This window comes from Oreochromis aureus, linkage group 16 (assembly GCF_013358895.1).
Source record: "Oreochromis aureus strain Israel breed Guangdong linkage group 16, ZZ_aureus, whole genome shotgun sequence".
NCBI lineage: Eukaryota > Metazoa > Chordata > Actinopteri > Cichliformes > Cichlidae > Oreochromis > Oreochromis aureus.
In genome coordinates, this window is record NC_052957.1 from 18,226,685 (window position 1) to 18,242,593 (window position 15,909).

At 39.2% G+C, this 15,909-nt stretch overlaps 1 protein-coding gene and 1 long non-coding RNA gene across 5 annotated transcripts; one reads left to right on the forward strand and one right to left on the reverse strand.

Annotated features, from left to right (window-relative positions):
• Positions 1 to 6,289: 6,289 nt before the first annotated feature.
• LOC120433690 lies at positions 6,290 to 14,747 on the reverse strand. Its single transcript, XR_005608699.1, has 4 exons — positions 14,626 to 14,747; positions 7,954 to 8,056; positions 6,647 to 6,771; positions 6,290 to 6,353 (listed from the first exon to the last, which is right to left on the reverse strand). It is a non-coding gene; the product is annotated as an uncharacterized LOC120433690 (long non-coding RNA).
• On the forward strand, positions 6,304 to 15,703 carry egfl6 (EGF-like-domain, multiple 6). Of its 4 annotated transcripts, XM_039600403.1 has the most exons (14): positions 6,304 to 6,423; positions 6,529 to 6,706; positions 7,982 to 8,088; positions 8,433 to 8,525; positions 8,671 to 8,790; positions 8,913 to 9,032; positions 11,191 to 11,325; positions 11,407 to 11,529; positions 11,984 to 12,046; positions 12,522 to 12,770; positions 14,116 to 14,190; positions 14,444 to 14,539; positions 14,634 to 14,896; positions 15,085 to 15,703. In XM_039600403.1, the coding sequence occupies exons 2-14, from the start codon at positions 6,633 to 6,635 to the stop codon at positions 15,184 to 15,186; spliced, it is 1,620 nt and encodes a 539-aa protein (XP_039456337.1). In that variant the 5' UTR covers positions 6,304 to 6,423; positions 6,529 to 6,632; the 3' UTR covers positions 15,187 to 15,703. The 4 variants fall into 4 exon arrangements, with proteins under 4 accessions (XP_039456337.1, XP_039456336.1, XP_031594449.1 ...); XM_039600402.1 differs by having other exon boundaries at positions 6,335 to 6,706; XM_031738589.2 differs by lacking the exon at positions 11,984 to 12,046 and having other exon boundaries at positions 6,335 to 6,706.
• The last annotated feature ends 206 nt before the right edge of the window (positions 15,704 to 15,909 follow it).

A 15,909-nucleotide genomic window follows, 5' to 3' on the forward strand; every position in this document is an offset into this window, starting at 1 on the left:
AAGTATAGAGTGAGATGCCAGTTTGCATGTTTTTAAAGAGGGAGACAAGTTTTGCAGTACCAATAGTGGGATGTAAGCAGAGGAAGTGAGTGTTTTTGTTCAAGGGGCAAAAAACAACAAAAAGCAGGTCCTGGACAAGTTGTAGTCCAGATGTCTGCAGATGTGTGGCCTTTCATGGACCAGCTACTTGTTAACACATAAAAAAGCAGAGTGAGTCCCCTGAGCTCCACATGTCAACTTCTACGTCTTACACAGTAAATGAAGCTTCTGTAACTTACATTATAGCTTTCTTAACTGGTGATTACACGGTTTGCGTGAGATTAGCATTTCTCTGAAATGGTTCAAAGTATGCTTCTGGAAACCTGTAAGGCACCTGTTATTTTGTGTCTGTGGTGACATTTGATACTGGCCAAGCAATCGCACTTTAGGTGGCAAAGAAAGATCACCATTGAAGACAGAAACGTGTTACCATACCCAAACTGTTAAATCTCCTTCGCATCCCACGTTGGGCAATTTACAGCCTTGTTAAAGTAGCTTAATTGTGAATTTGTCTGAGTTTCAAAGGTGTGTGACAGGATGTGGTTAAAGAGCTGCAGCACCAAACTGAAGAAGCAAAACTCCACAGTTGAGTTAACTGAGCTGATGGGCTTAAAGCATAAATACACTAATATAGTGTTGGAATAAAACACAAGCTTCAACTGACCTGATTCCTCTTTGCTGAACTTTGTAATTATTGTTTGTAAAACAGGTCAGTAGCTATAAAGTATTATAATTTTTTAAAATGTGCTTGTTTGCAACTTCGACATAGGCTGTGAACACTTCTGTTCTCTGTTCACACGAGGTTTAAGACAGAGGCATGTGTAGTGACTTAAAGCCATTTAAAGTGGATGTTTACTGTGTGCACTTCTATTTTATACTCTCTACCATGTCACAAACTGCCCCAAATGTCAGACAGTCATAAAACTATTATGTCCAGGTCAGTGGATCATACCAGGAAGTACAATGATCTGTGAAAAGTAAAGTCAAAGTTGATAACTCCTTAGCAAAAACACAAACGTTTGGAAATTCAGACAGCATCTCTGAGGAATGTGGATAGTGTTCCTGTAGCGGATGCACAGTAAAGTGGCTAAATGCCTGGATCGATATATTGATTTTTTCAAAAAGCCTTACAGCTGTTTTAACATTTGTGACCATGTCATATGCACACACAAACTCTCAGGAAGTTTAATATATTCCGCAGCTATGTAGAAGTTTGTTGAGAAACAAGGCATCTGAGGCCATGGCATTCAGATTTGGTCTAGTTTAATCTCCCCTTAATTAATATGGATAAGCTCTGGTTGTGTGTTTGTTTGTGTGTGTGTGTTTTTGAGTGTACAGCTCAAAGCGGGTCTGAGGAAGCCGTCAAGACAAAGCAGGGTTTAAGTTTTTGTGCTGTAATTTCCGACCTCTGCTATTTATGACAATGTCTCTCTTCCTTTTTTCTCTGTTTCTAGTGAGTTGTTTCCACGTCACGCTGTGCACAACTGCAGAGGAATCTGCATCTACATAGAGTAACATACAAGCCTCACCTCTTTCTGCACATACATCGAGCACTAGATTTACCACTTAAATGCTTAAATGGCTAAAAAAGGGAATGAATGAAGTCTGCATCAAAAGAATGTGCGTAACATTTATATTTTATACAAGCCCCCAAAACTATAATTATAATTGTGTTTAAAAAAAAGAAAAGATCCATGACTGGATTTTTATTATCCCTGTCTTTTCTGCATACCTACAGCAACAGCTTTAGAGCTCATTCTAACCAGAAACAGGAAATGAAATCTGGTTGTTTTCATTTTCATAGACTTTTGCTGATAGCAACAGAAGTCTGTAATAACAGCACAGCCATTTTTTAAGGTATTATCAGTGTCCGTTAAGCCCTACCATAGTGCAGGAACATTACAGCTTTTGTACAAAGACATAGTAGGAGGTAAAAGTGATACTGCAGCATGTCCTATCATGTTAGGCATGCAGTTTACATAATCACTAAACTACGGTGAGGCAGTTGTCTTCCTAGGGTACATAGTTGTGTAATTATATCCCGCACAAACCTCCACAGTTAAAAGGAATAAAGGAGAGCTTTACACTCTGACCTTTAGGGTCAAATGATTTAACAGTAAATTAACTTCCTACTAGCTTCAAAGAATAATGCAAAAAGTGGATATAGTACAAATCCGTATTATCTTGACAAGAGGTTTTACTATCATGTTAACATGTGCCTTTGACTCCATATGTCTCGTATTACAAAGAGAAAACATAGCAAGTATGACCTAGTTTTATCAAAGGAGTAATGTTTGGGGATTTTTGCTTAGAAAAATCTGTTGTCAGGAGTATCACAAAAAATAAATAAATAAACACAGCAAATGCCTGAGTTCTTTTAAAGTATCGAATTATCATTATAGAAGGTTAGAAAGGGCAGTTTAAAACAGATATGTGTTAAAATATAGTCACATGGCAGGAAGTGCAAGAGGAAAGTTCCCCATTAAGTAAACACAGATTTTGAAGAACGACTCAAAAGAACATAATGCAGCTTCTGCAGGCACAGTACAGGTACATACAGTTTTCATTCTAATGTTGTATGTGGAGTCAGCATCTGCCAAGGAGTGAGAAACACTGAGAAATGAATTTCCTACATGTCTGGCAATATGCAAAGCACATCCATCAGGTCTGCAAAAGACTGTGGCAGACTTACTATTCCACTGTAATGTCTCTGGACAGGCAAGCCCATTAATAAATTATGGTAAGTCGCACACACTGACCCTCTCGAGACATCTGGTGCTACCCCATCAAGCCAGCCTGAGAGCATGGCACAGCTGCGTCTGCTCCTGCATTATCGCTAAAAGGAGAACAGGAGGTGTCCAGCTGAGGTCAATACTTGCATTTACCTCATCATGCTAATCAAATTGAGGTGCATGAGTGAAAGTGTCTCCCAGACAGCTTGAATTCCCCAGGGTCTGTCTGTCTAGTTGTACTGGGTTCAACCTCACTTAACATCAGTTCATTGTTTATTCTATATGCAGCCATCATTTTAGGGGGAGCACCTGCACCTAAGATCTTCTGTCTGCAAGTGAAAGGAGATTTGTCAGGTCGCAAAACAAACAGTGCCATTAAATTACAGCTGCAGCAACAAAACATCAGAGGTGGAAGTTTCTTTGAATAAATGTTTGAGTTTCTTAAGCTACTAGGTGGAATGTGACCATCGGTAATGCCTCCTAGATTTGCTGTATTAGGTTTCTACTCATGCAAGGTGATACTTTATGCACAAGCTCAGTATTAACTTTCAAATTTAGCACACTAGCCCTGCGAATAATAGGTTCTCTAATCAGAACTCTATACAGCCTGTCAAAATGATTTCTCAAGATCGCTTCGTTTACTGCAGGGGAAGTAACAGTTCCCTTCCTGAACCGTGGCAGAACTTCACAAGTTATCAGATTTGATGAGTTTTAGAGAGACCACACTATAAAGTAAGCAGCTAATTAAGCTATTTTAAAAGGAAGCAAATGTCTGTTTTTAAACATGACTCATATATAGACTCCGGTCAAATCTGGACAACAGTGCTCAAAGATGTATTACCTCAAACGCTAGACTACATTAGCACTGTGGCAGTGGCCCATTTCTACAGCAGTTAGTATTGTCTGCAGTGCATTCATTGCTCATGGCATCTTCCACTCAAGGCAGGATGTGGTTGTGTACACACATCACTTTCAAAATAACTCTTCAACAGCCTTGTCTCTCCTTTTATAGTAAAGGCCGTGCTTATTGCACCATAGCCCACAGTGAGGGACTCACTGGATGAAAAGTGTGTGTCCACATAGAAGCAGCTGATTTTCTCTAAAAGTGGCATGTATCTTACAGGCAGAGGGTCCAACAGGGGTTTGTTATGCCCTGTACTAACAGCACTAAAAACTTCTAATGAGAGGGGAGTGCTGGCCTGAGAGGTTTTTAGGAAGTGGGGAGGTGCACTTCCTGAAAATCACCGATGCTGAAACAAGGTTCTGCATTGCATGCAGCAAGATTACAGAACCACTTTTAAAACACTAAGAGATAAACACATAAACAAAGACAATATGTAAAAATAATTCCGGTCTTTATTTTCTGTGCATGATCTAACACGTGCATTTGAAATGATAAAATTAATGACATGCTGCAAAGATGGTCCTGTTATTAGTAAGAAAGAAAGAGGAAACTCCTGATCAACCGATAACTGTCCCTTTTTTTTAACTGTCTTAGCTTTGTATAATGCATCTTACTTCATTCCAAATCATATATAAACAGAGACCTTGTCCATGTGTTAACCATTTAGGTAATGGTTAAAAAACAAAGCAACACAGATTATGCATTTTAACTCCGTGATTACAACAGTGGACATAGGAACTTGTCATCTTTTTTTCAGTTCCTGCTTCTTTATATTAGTAACTGGCTCCACCTTCTGGTAAAACCTGTTTACCTGAAGTAAGGTTTCAGTTTTATATCCTATAAATAATATTGGCTATACTTGTAATTTTTTTAAAAAAGGAAAAAAAAAATAGCCAGTGTTTGCAGGCCTTAGAGTAGTTTAGTATAATTTCAATTGCATAAATGCGCTGTTATCATGTAACAGCGTGGTGTGTTTTATTTACCGAACACAAATGAAGCGTTTTATGTGTTTTTGTTTTTTCTCTCTCTCCTGTGTTTTTCATGATAAATATATTCACATACAGCTTTTCAGAGAAGTGTTTAAAATTTCAGACCCTAACCTCACACTAGATTCATTTGGTGGCTAAACCCCAGAGTTTTTGCCAAGACAGGTGAGGGCGCTGTTGTCACGGAAATGCCGGCTTTATCGAATTCAACACAGAGTCAACAGAACAGCACCAAGGAAATAGCACTAATGTCCTGTATAGCATGCATGACCTACATGCCTGACATATGAGTCACATTTAGAGTCACATTTCACACTAGAAATGAAAGGCAGTGTGTGTGAGAGAGTGCGTGTTATTGGACAAGGTCTAATGATTAACTACTGTATCCATTGGAGCAAACTGCCAGGTCTTCTACTCTAAGCAGTCAGTTACAGATTGTAACTGATCATCCAGTGTTTTGCCTAAAGGAAACCCTTTCACTTAAAAACAAAATCTTTTGAGATTTTCACCTAAATGCATTTTTAATTTCATCTTCTTAAGGAAGGCATCCATCAAGCTTATTCATCATACTTGGACTGAACTTTGTGGAATTGATCACAATCAGGGCACGCCATCAGTGTGCCAAATTTCAAGCCTTTTTTTCCTATACAGCAATAAAGAAGAAGACTGTTGAAGAAGAAGAATGACAAATGATGAGGAATGATGAAGAAGATGTATGAAAAACTGTACTGCTTCCTATCCAGAATTGCTACTTGGCCTCTAGTTAATCTTGCGTATCCTCCACTCTGTAATGGATTGTTGTTTAACATAGATATGTCTATGTCAAACAGCCACGCTTACCTCGAATGTTTATTATTTTCACAATAAATCTATGCAACAATTGGAGAGTCCAGACTGAATTTATTTTACCCTTCTCTCTATGCAAGCTAAACGAGCTACAACATCTATTTAGTAGGTTGAAACGTTTCTCCCTCCTGACATGAGTACCAAATGTCTGGAAAAATAATCACAGGCTTCTATTGTTCGACCACAGTATTTAACTGCACACTTCCTTCTCATCTGAAAGCTATTTCCATTGCAATTTTCAAATCATGTTAAACCTCTTTCCCCGATGTGACTCTGAGCAAAAATCTAAAGTGTAAATAAAACTGATTTTGATTTACAAGAAAAACAAACCCCCTCAAATGAATTTCAACAACAAATGTAAACTAAAGCCTGAAGCTCCAAAAGGAACAAGACCTTTTCATTTCCAAGCAAGCAGACGAGCAGGACCAGATGTTAGAGCCTGCCCTGAGAGTGTGCAAACTCATTAAACACTTTTATGGCTGAACTTGAAATAAACGTGTGTGAGAGAGCAAAGCTTTATGTGCTACCTGAGAGCAAGACACCAAAGGGTACAGAGTTGCTAAGGACAAGCCTGTGCATGTCTGAGTTTGACAGTTATTTGATACAGCTGATTATTAAATAAAACAGAATCATAAAAAGCAGCTAATGCATGTAAAATTCATCAAGGAAAAGAAAAATAAAGTTCATTTGATTTTCTTTTTTTTTCATTTGAGCTTCTGCAGTTTGAGTAAAGAAAGGATTACCCCTTAACATTTTCCCCACCCCCCTTACAAACCCACTCCTACCTCCAGAAGTCACCACCTCATCCGTCTCAGTCCAGTGTCATTTCACAGTGACAGCCAACCTCTGGAATTTCAGTGTAGAAGAAAGAGAAGCAAATCATGGAGCACAGAGTGTAGCAACAGCATTGAAAAGAGTATGACAGAGATATTTTTTCCCTAGAGGAGATTTTGACTTTGTGCTCTGGAAATACATGAATTCCGGTGTGCCTTGTGAAAAACTGAGACTTGTTTCTGTCTAGGCAATTTAATGAGCGTAATCCCCTGGGAGGAATAGTCAGAACGCAGAGCAACCAAAGTCAGCCCCGTGGGAAACAAGGCATTACGGCTGCTCACTGTGACAGACATGCAGCCACTTACTTTGGTCGGTGCTCTTTTTCTCCTGCTCCACATCACTGCTGGTAGCACAGACGCCTATAGGTAAGTCAATCAAGTCAAGCAACAGAGCGTGTGATGTTGTATGGTGTGCTTCTGCTCTGAAAAACCTGCAGCAGGTGAAAACTTTGCTAAGTCAAGAGTCAAAAATAAGTTCAAGTAGGATGTCAGACAGATGTTTACGTACCAAAGAATTCCAATCACATTTCAGGAAGTCTGAATGCCAAAAATAACACAGCAATGTTAATTATAGTATCAGATAATATACAATTCAACCCGCTTTCTCTTAAAAAAGGTGGAATCTCTAACACTTGAAATGTTAGTTTCTCCACACACTGTTATTTTAAGTGGGGCTTAAGGAATAACACAAAGCCCTCTGTTTTGCAGTGTAAATATGCATAAACTTTTAACAGGGGAAACTGTTATTTTGAAAATATGCACACACAACATTGCCCCTGCTAACAGAAGACTAAGAGAGTGCAACTTCTAAATATGGCACAGCAACTGTTAATAACTGAAGAGCACCTGTCTCTCTTAGGAGACCGTCTCCTGTGGGCTATTCTGGTTGATTTCTATAAAGACACGGATTCCTCCTGTCCTGCCTGGGATTTTAGTGTTTGGCTCTCAGCCTAAAAGCAAAGCTAACGATGCTGAAAGGTGCAGTCAGATTTGAATGCAAGATTCTGCTATTTTTGGAATCACTTGCTCAACTAAGTTATGGTAAAAATGTTAATTGAATTTACAAGTTAAAATGTACACATGCAATGTAATCTATATGTACCGCAGGTTATTTTGAGCGCACCGCTGACTCTTTAACCACAGGTCAGAATAAGCTTCCAGTTGATATGCATCAGCCTCCAGAAACAAGACAAAGATCAAAGCCGATTTTTAAAAGGAGGAAATATAGTGTGAGGGTGCCAGTGTCTGATTAGTATGTTTTTCTCCATCTGTAGCCTACATCCTGTCAGCTGGCTGTTGCACCATGGGGAGCCCAGCTTCTAGTGCTAAGCAAGCCTTGTGAGGAGACACTTTATTTAGGTTGCTTGTTGTTTGGACCATAATTAAAAGTGGATGCCAGAATGCCTGCAATTGAGACATCTCAGTTAGTGTGTGTGGGCCTAATTAAACATGATTCTATAATAACCTAAATTTATAATCAGTGGGGGTTTTATTTTTCATTTTATTTTTTTTGCTTTCTGACATGAGATTTTGTTTAAAGGCTTAATTTGCTCTTGGATGTTCTGTGCACTCACCAGGGTGGGTTGTAAATAATACATATATATATATCTTACCTTTGACTCCTCTTCTTCCTCTGCAAAGGCACTACAGGCAAGTCCTTACTGGAAACCAACCAGGTGTGTGTCGCTATGGTAGGAGACTGGAGTGTTGCTATGGCTGGAAGAAAAACAGTAAAGGGCAGTGTGAGGGTAAGAATACTATGCATTCAAAGGCCAGTTTATAATCAGCAAGATAAAAATCATTAAGGCACTTAAAAAGCAAGCAGGCTGAGACATTTAAACTAACACGAAAAGCTTTCTCAATAAACAAAAAGTTAGAGAGGACGAGCTTTACTGCCAAAAAACTGTATTCTGACTATTGTTAGTCTTTTCATGAAGGATATTTTTCTAACCCCCAAAAACGTGGAGGAAATTACATTCTAGATTTAAAAACCTTGCCTGTATAATAGAAATTTGTGGTTTTGACTGCAATCCATCATTTTCCACCACTGATATTTCTGGTGGTATTTTCTTCATCTTAAATGTTTTACCAGCCCAGTGTGAGCACGGGTGCAAGCACGGAGAGTGCGTTGGCCCCAACAAATGCAAGTGTTTTCCAGGATACTCCGGAAAGACATGTAATCAAGGTGGGTATTTGAGGTCATTAAATAATGTCTGGAAAGCAAACCGGGTACACAGACTAATTTATAGATGGATTCACTTTTCCAGAAAGAACATTTTTATCTGCTCAATTGAATGAATACAAAAAGTAAGGATCATTCTTATTCTTAGACCTGAATGAGTGCGGCCTGAAACCTCGTCCATGTGAGCATCGCTGCATGAACACCTATGGGAGTTACAAATGCTACTGTCTCAACGGATACACCTTAATGGCCGACGGATCCTGTGCCAGTGAGTCCCAGTGTGGATACATACACTGAGTGGAAACACAGAGAACAGCTGTGGGAGCAACACTAACTTTAGAACCAGGATGCATATCTGATAATTTGTGTTATTTGTGTTTGGACATGTAGATTCCAGGACCTGTGCACTTGCTCACTGTCAGTATGGCTGTGAGGAAGTACAAGGAGAGATTCATTGCCTCTGCCCATCTGCAGGGCTGCAACTGGGGCAGGATGGAAGAACTTGTGTAGGTGAGCGGTAACAGATCATACATGCAGAAAAATTAATGTTTTAAGAAGTTAGTCTTATGCAAACAATGTGTTATATGGGGCAACAGCAACAGCCTTTATATGAACTAAGAAACACAGAGACTCTTTCTATGTCACACAGATTGAAGGTAACTGCATGCTGGAAACATTGTGTGAGGATTATATTACATGGTTTTGGCATGTTTTGCTTGTAAATCAACTGAATGCAATTTAGTTATATTTCTTCCAACAAAACTGCTTGAGCTGTGGCTGCACCAGTCTGTCATGATCACACAGGGGAGGTCATATACAAGTTCAGCAGCATTAAATTTCATGACTGCCACGAATGCAACACATTCAGAAACAGATTTACAACAAAAACATACTTTTCTTCCAAAAAGCAGCCAAATTCTATTTTCACCACATGTACTGTACAAAAAATTAATTCTGATGAGACACATTTATCCCGATTGTATTCAATGTGACATTTCATAGACTTTATAGACCCCAACTGGCTTTAGGTCCACACTTTCAGTTGCTAACCACAAATATAGTAGAAACATTTTAAGCCAGAGCAGTAAAAGACAATAGTTTATCAAATGTAAGCAAAAGCAGAATGGAATTGCAAATAATTTGCAAAATGTTTTGACTGAAAGTTTATGCACTATATTTGATTAAACATATCAAATTTAAAACATTTTGCTTTTAGTTAAATTTTGCACACTCGCCTAAATTTTGGGGAATGAGGTTTTACATTAATTACTATTACAATTTAAAATAAAAACCTTCTTGTGCATATGTCCTTTTATGTTGAGTTGTTAATAATTATATGCTTATTTACCACAGACCGCTGCTGAGCTGCTTGCTGAGTTCCTAATCAAACACAATTCAGCAATGCTACAAGGCATTGAGAGTTCCTTTTTATGAGTATCAAAATGATAAAGCCCCATGGCTGAACATGAAATTAAAAAAAAAAAAAAACAGTAACTAAATCTATAGAAATAACTGGTAACACACCCCTGACAAGAGGAAGTGTTATTGACCAGAAAGTACTGGATATGACTGCATGTGAAAAGGTTTTCGAAGGATTCTATGCAGCTTTGAAAAACTAGGTATGTCCCGTTATTCAGTGGCTTGTAGAGCCACCTTTAGCAGAAATAATATTACATTTTTTTGTATGATTTTAGCAATCTCTCACATCATTGTGGAGAAATTTGCTACTCTTCTTTGCAATGTTGCTTCTGTTTTTGCACAGATCTCTTAAGATCATTCAAAATTTCATGTAGATTGACTTTAAATGGGCCATTGCAACACCTTGATTCTTTTCTGTTTCAGCCGTTCTGTTGTAGATTTGCTGCTGTGCTAAGGATCACTGTCCCATTGCACGACCCAGTTTTAGCCAACCTTTAGCTGTCCGCAGATGCCCTCACCTTTGACTCTAGAATACTTTGGTATCCAGTGGAGTTCATGGTCAACTCAATGACTGCATGTTGCCCAGGTCAAATCCCAAATCATCACCCCACCACCATTGTGCTTAACAGTTGGTATGGGGTCTTTGTGCTTATATGCTATGGTTAGGTTTCACCAAAAATGGCACTATGCATTATAACCAATTATGTTCACTTTTGTCTGATCTGTCCAAATAAGATTATTCAGATGTCTTGTGGTTTGTTTTAAACCTAAAATGTGCTGCCATGTTCTTTTTAGAGAGAAGGTGTTTTTTCTTGGCAGCCATCCCAAACAAGCCATATCTATTCAGTCTTTTTCTAATTTTAATGTTATGAACTTTAACATTTAACATGCTCAGTGAGACCTGTAGCTCTTGGGTTTTTTGCAGTTTCTCCTACAATTGCACCATCTGATCTTGGGGTAAATTTGCTTGAACATCCACTCTTAGAAAAACAGGGGCATTCTGTTAACACACACCTGAATGGTCCAGACCAGCAAACTGCTAAACCATCTGCTTTTATATCAGTGGTCACATTTAGTGATAAACAATTAATTAAGTGCATTTGATTAGCAGCACTTGGCTGCTAGTTACCCTCTTGATTTTTATGGAATCGGTAAGGGTGTACTTAGTTTTTTCACAATACTACAGAACTCTTGATAATTATAAAAAACATGGGCTCTTTATTTTTTCTCCTGCTTTGTTTCCCTTTAGATATTGATGAGTGTGTAACTGGGAAGAACCTCTGCCCATACAACAGACAATGTGTGAACACCTTTGGCAGCTACTACTGCAAGTGCCAGGAAGGCTACGATCTGAAATATGTCAACGGCAAATATGACTGTGTAGGTAAGGTATACATGATTATTAAGGGGGGGCATCTCCTCACTTCGATTCCTAAAGGTACAAATAGGCTTCTTCCAATTCCAGACCTTGATGAGTGTGCAGCCGGCACCCACAAGTGCAGCCACCACGCTGTCTGTGTGAACACTCAAGGATCCTACAGGTGCAGGTGCAAGTCTGGCTTCAGAGGCAATGGCTTTGAATGCTCTGGTGAGATCCGAAATTTGCTGCAGAGAATTACGAATAAAATAATTTTAGCAAAGCCTTTCATTTCTACTGAGATTTGCCAAATTAAGGCATTCACGCTTGATTTCAAAAACAGACGAGGGTAATCAGTCAGATAGGTCAGGAGAAGTTTTACAGCCACATATTTCATTTGGACTCTTTAAACATCTGCAAACAGCAGTCCTGCCAAGGCTAGTTTCCTGCTTTCAGACTCCCCTCCTCTTCACAGATGTTAACACCAGAGAGGCACAGATTGAAAACACACCTGTGTAAATACGACACTGCATTGTAGCCAGCCAACTGAAAAAGGAGAAATAAAGATAGTGCTGTACTCTTTGAACCAGACCCAGATAATAACAGGTGAAGTCTCATGCAGCCAAATAACAAAAAAAGAGGTCAGGGCTTTCTGCGTAAATGAAAATGCCTTTATTTTCTGTAGTTAAGCCGTTTTATCAGAGTTCGTGGGATGGAGAAAAAGGCAGTGCAGATGATTCCCTGAATGGTGAGATTGTATGGAATCCAAGACTGCTTCTGCTATTCACTCCCTGCCCTGCAACCCCATTCACTCATCCCTTCCTCTTGTCTATATATAAAAGCACCTCCCCCACCTCTCTCCCCTACTCATGGCTGAAAATGTATGTCCATAGCACCCGCAGTCTGAGCCCTCAAATCCTCAGCATGGCCTTATACAATAAATTGCTTGAGCATTTAAGAAACTAATTTAAGCCGTGCCCGCTTATGTCTTATCTGCATGCAGTAGGAGAATCTGTTGTCTTAGCATGTTAATTTGTTATAGCTCTGCTCCTGTGGAAAGCATTTTATCAATGGCCTGGTAAGTCACCGCAGGGAAATAATAAATAAGAACTGCATCTGCAAAATACATGACAAACAAGAAAGACATCTGAAGTCAAATACTATGTTTGTCAGTCATGATTGCAGAGCCATATGTCTATTCTGATTCCTCTTCCTGCCTGCAGCCATCCCAGACTCCCAGGTGAAGCCTAGGATTCTGGGAGGTAAACTGACCGACGAGGACATCAAAAATGTAATCCTCGAACCAGTCGCAACGCCACCTCCCAACATCCCCCTGCAACCTTTTGACTATGACAGGGAGGTCTATGCTGGCACTACGACTAAAGGAACGCAAGAGGAGGGATTTCCTGAGGAAGAAGAGGAAGAGGTGGAAGAGGAAGACAACCAGCTCAATCCAAGAGGAGACGTTTTCAGTAAGGGGCATATTGTTTGGCAGCATTATGATAAATGAGTTCCACTATTCTGGGTGGTCTGCAAAGTAAGTAGTAACCATAAACAGACTAAACAAACTCAGTGTGATTCAAAAGAGACTGTCCTCTCATGTTTACATGACATCTGAATGTAATTATGGATTTTCAGCTGAAATAACTGTCTGAAAGGGCAGCTCTGGATTAAGGCCTTGACCAAAGAAGAAAAGGGGGTGTTGCTTCAGATCTGCTGTTAACCTCAAGCCCAGAGTTATCCCAGTCTCACTGACTTATTCTATAAAGGATCAACGACACTATGATGATTATACTGGTATAAATAAAATAAAATGTCAACCTGATTTTTTTTCTCAAAATCCTTGAATTCTTACTTACTCTGCTATATTAAACTATTGGTCACAACAGACTGAATGTCAGTTCCCAATAATAACCCAGCACTGTAAAATCAAGACTTACCAGCTTACGTTTAAAACTTTCAAAACCCCATAAATGATGTTGTCTTTCACTGATAATCTTGAATTTTATGGAAAGATCAGAGGCTGTGTAAGAACTCAGAGAGCAAGAGGAGACAGGCCCCAAGACATCCATCACCTCCAGGGAGGAATGTTAGTCTGCTGGCATGTGAGAGCCCAAGGATACAACTCATCCTGGGCCTGCTTCCCCATCCCTCAGGTGGAGGGGGAGGCGGGATGGGAATTTACAAAGCCCCTAAACCTTTTATTATGTTTTCCCCAAAACAGCTGTTGTGCAAACAGACTTGACTCCTTGTAGGAAGGTCTGTCATCAGCACTCTAGACTTCTCTAAAACAGGCCTACTCTGACTGAGCAGCTTCAATAATCTCAGCTGTCACTCATCAGACTGTCTGTGGCTGCATTTCATGGGGGTGATTTGCTGCTAGAGCTTTAAATTGCTTGGAGGGGATATATGCTAAAGTTGTAGCTCCATTTTATGGTATGAGTGACAGCAGGGCAGGTCTTTACCTGTTGGTTAAAAACCCCTTTCTACCTGTCATCTTGAAAAATCTCTTTGCTGTATTATTTATGCATTAAGTTCTTTCCATTGCATATTTTTTAAGAGTAGTATCAGAGTTGTGTCGGTTTTTGCACTCATTATCTTAGTCCAGTTGCAGTCTAATACAAAATCCATCAGGAAATCATGCGATCAGCTAAAGTTGAAAGGTATAATCTTAATGAAGTTAGGATTTAGAGCAAAACTTTTGAACCAATGAATAACAGTTTAACTTTGGCATGCCTAATAGCTGAAAGCTTAAATACGGGTGTATATTAAGATGAATTCACTCCATTTTTTTTTTCATTTAATCTCTAAACACAGTATCAGAGGACTTTGAGTCAGTGTTCGGACCAGCCACAGAAGTCAAAGAGATCCACATAGCGCCAGGTCAAGAAGGTAATCAAAAAGTGTGTTCATGTTTCATTGTTCCCAGAAAGTAGATTCGGTTCATCACATTGAGAGAAAAGTTTTGTCACTCATTCAAGTGACTTCTTCAGTCTCAGGACCAAAGTCGTCCAGATGAACAGAATTAATTTTCTGGGATTTCCTTACCTGGATGATTGAGCATATATTAAGACATGTGTTATTGTTGTATAATCGCTACTCATGCAGCTAATTTAAAAATGTGTTCCTGACATTTACTTTCTAGAGTATTTCATGGATTGCAACTTTGACAAAGGGGCGTGTGAATGGATCCAAGACAAGTCTGATGACATGGACTGGAGTGTAGCATACCATGACAATGGTAACGACCTGATGAATGTTACTTTTTCAAAGGAGAGGTATTCATTTTTGTGCATTCAGATACTGTAACTTACATCAGCTACAAACCTTCTCAGGTGGTGAGTACTACATGGCTTTGAGTGGGCTTGTGGGGGAGCAAGAGGATGTGGCCAGGTTGAAACTGCTTCTTGGTGACCGGTCCCAGTACGGCAGCTTCTGTCTTACCTTTGACTACCGTGTGGTTGGCCCTGATGTGGGCACGCTCAGGGTACTGCTGGACAACAATGTTTACCCAGTATGGGAGCAGAGTCAGAGCAGAGAGCAGGGCTGGCAGACTGAGTTTCTCACAGTGGCCTGGAAGGAGAAGGCCCCAGAGTCTGTAAGTCATTCACACACATTATAAAACATATTATTTAAAGTCTTCTTCAATACTTGTGGCTAGCTATGATGGGATCTTGGCCTAAAAAGTACATTCCTTTGATGTTCTGAAAAGGCAGCCATCACATTACTAATTTACTACTCAGATCTACAATCTTAACAAAGGACTGTATGTTGGTTGTGTTTCAGGTTATCTTTGAAGGTCAGCGTGGGAAAGGTCTTGGAGGTGAGATTGGGCTGGACACTGTTGTGCTGACATCAGGAACGTGTCAAGAGGATCCAGTCTTTTAAGAACATATGCCTTGACATTTATCCATGTTATGGTGTGTTTCTTGTGGATTTTTTCCCATTATTCCCTCAGTGCAGACACACAGTACAGGGAACAATACATAAACTCAGTGCAGAGAAATTCATGTCATCACAAAGCTGCTACATAGAAGCACCCTGCTATAGTTTTTTGTGATTTTCAAAATCATCTTTCATGGTACAGATAACTCAGATCTCAGGAAAAGGTGAAAATGCTAACTTTGTTAGTCTGGTCCAACAGTATTGTGCTTAAACCTTTGTTATGTTTGCAACAGTGCATTTCTGAAGTTAATAGTTGAAAAGTTAATAGTCCACAATATGTAATGTGAATTGTCAGGTTAATTATATCTGCAATCTTAAATGATCAACGTTTTTGAAGGCTGTTTAGTTTAAACAATTAAAAAAAACTATCAGTGCATACAATTGTGTACGATTTGCTGTATTATTATACCATGTTATTACATTAAATGTTTTTTTCTAACTCCCGATCATTTATTTTTTTCTATGTACAGATTCCATAATGATGATTATTTTACAGTACCAAATGTTCAAAAGGTTTTGAGCTACAACTAATTTCTTTACAGTTTGCTTCAGACTTTGGCTACTTTTTTAAAACAAATTTTTAGTCCAGTCCTTGTACCTGACCATTTTTAATCAGTTACAAAAACACATCATCTACTCCCAAATATTTAGTTAAATCTATGAAAA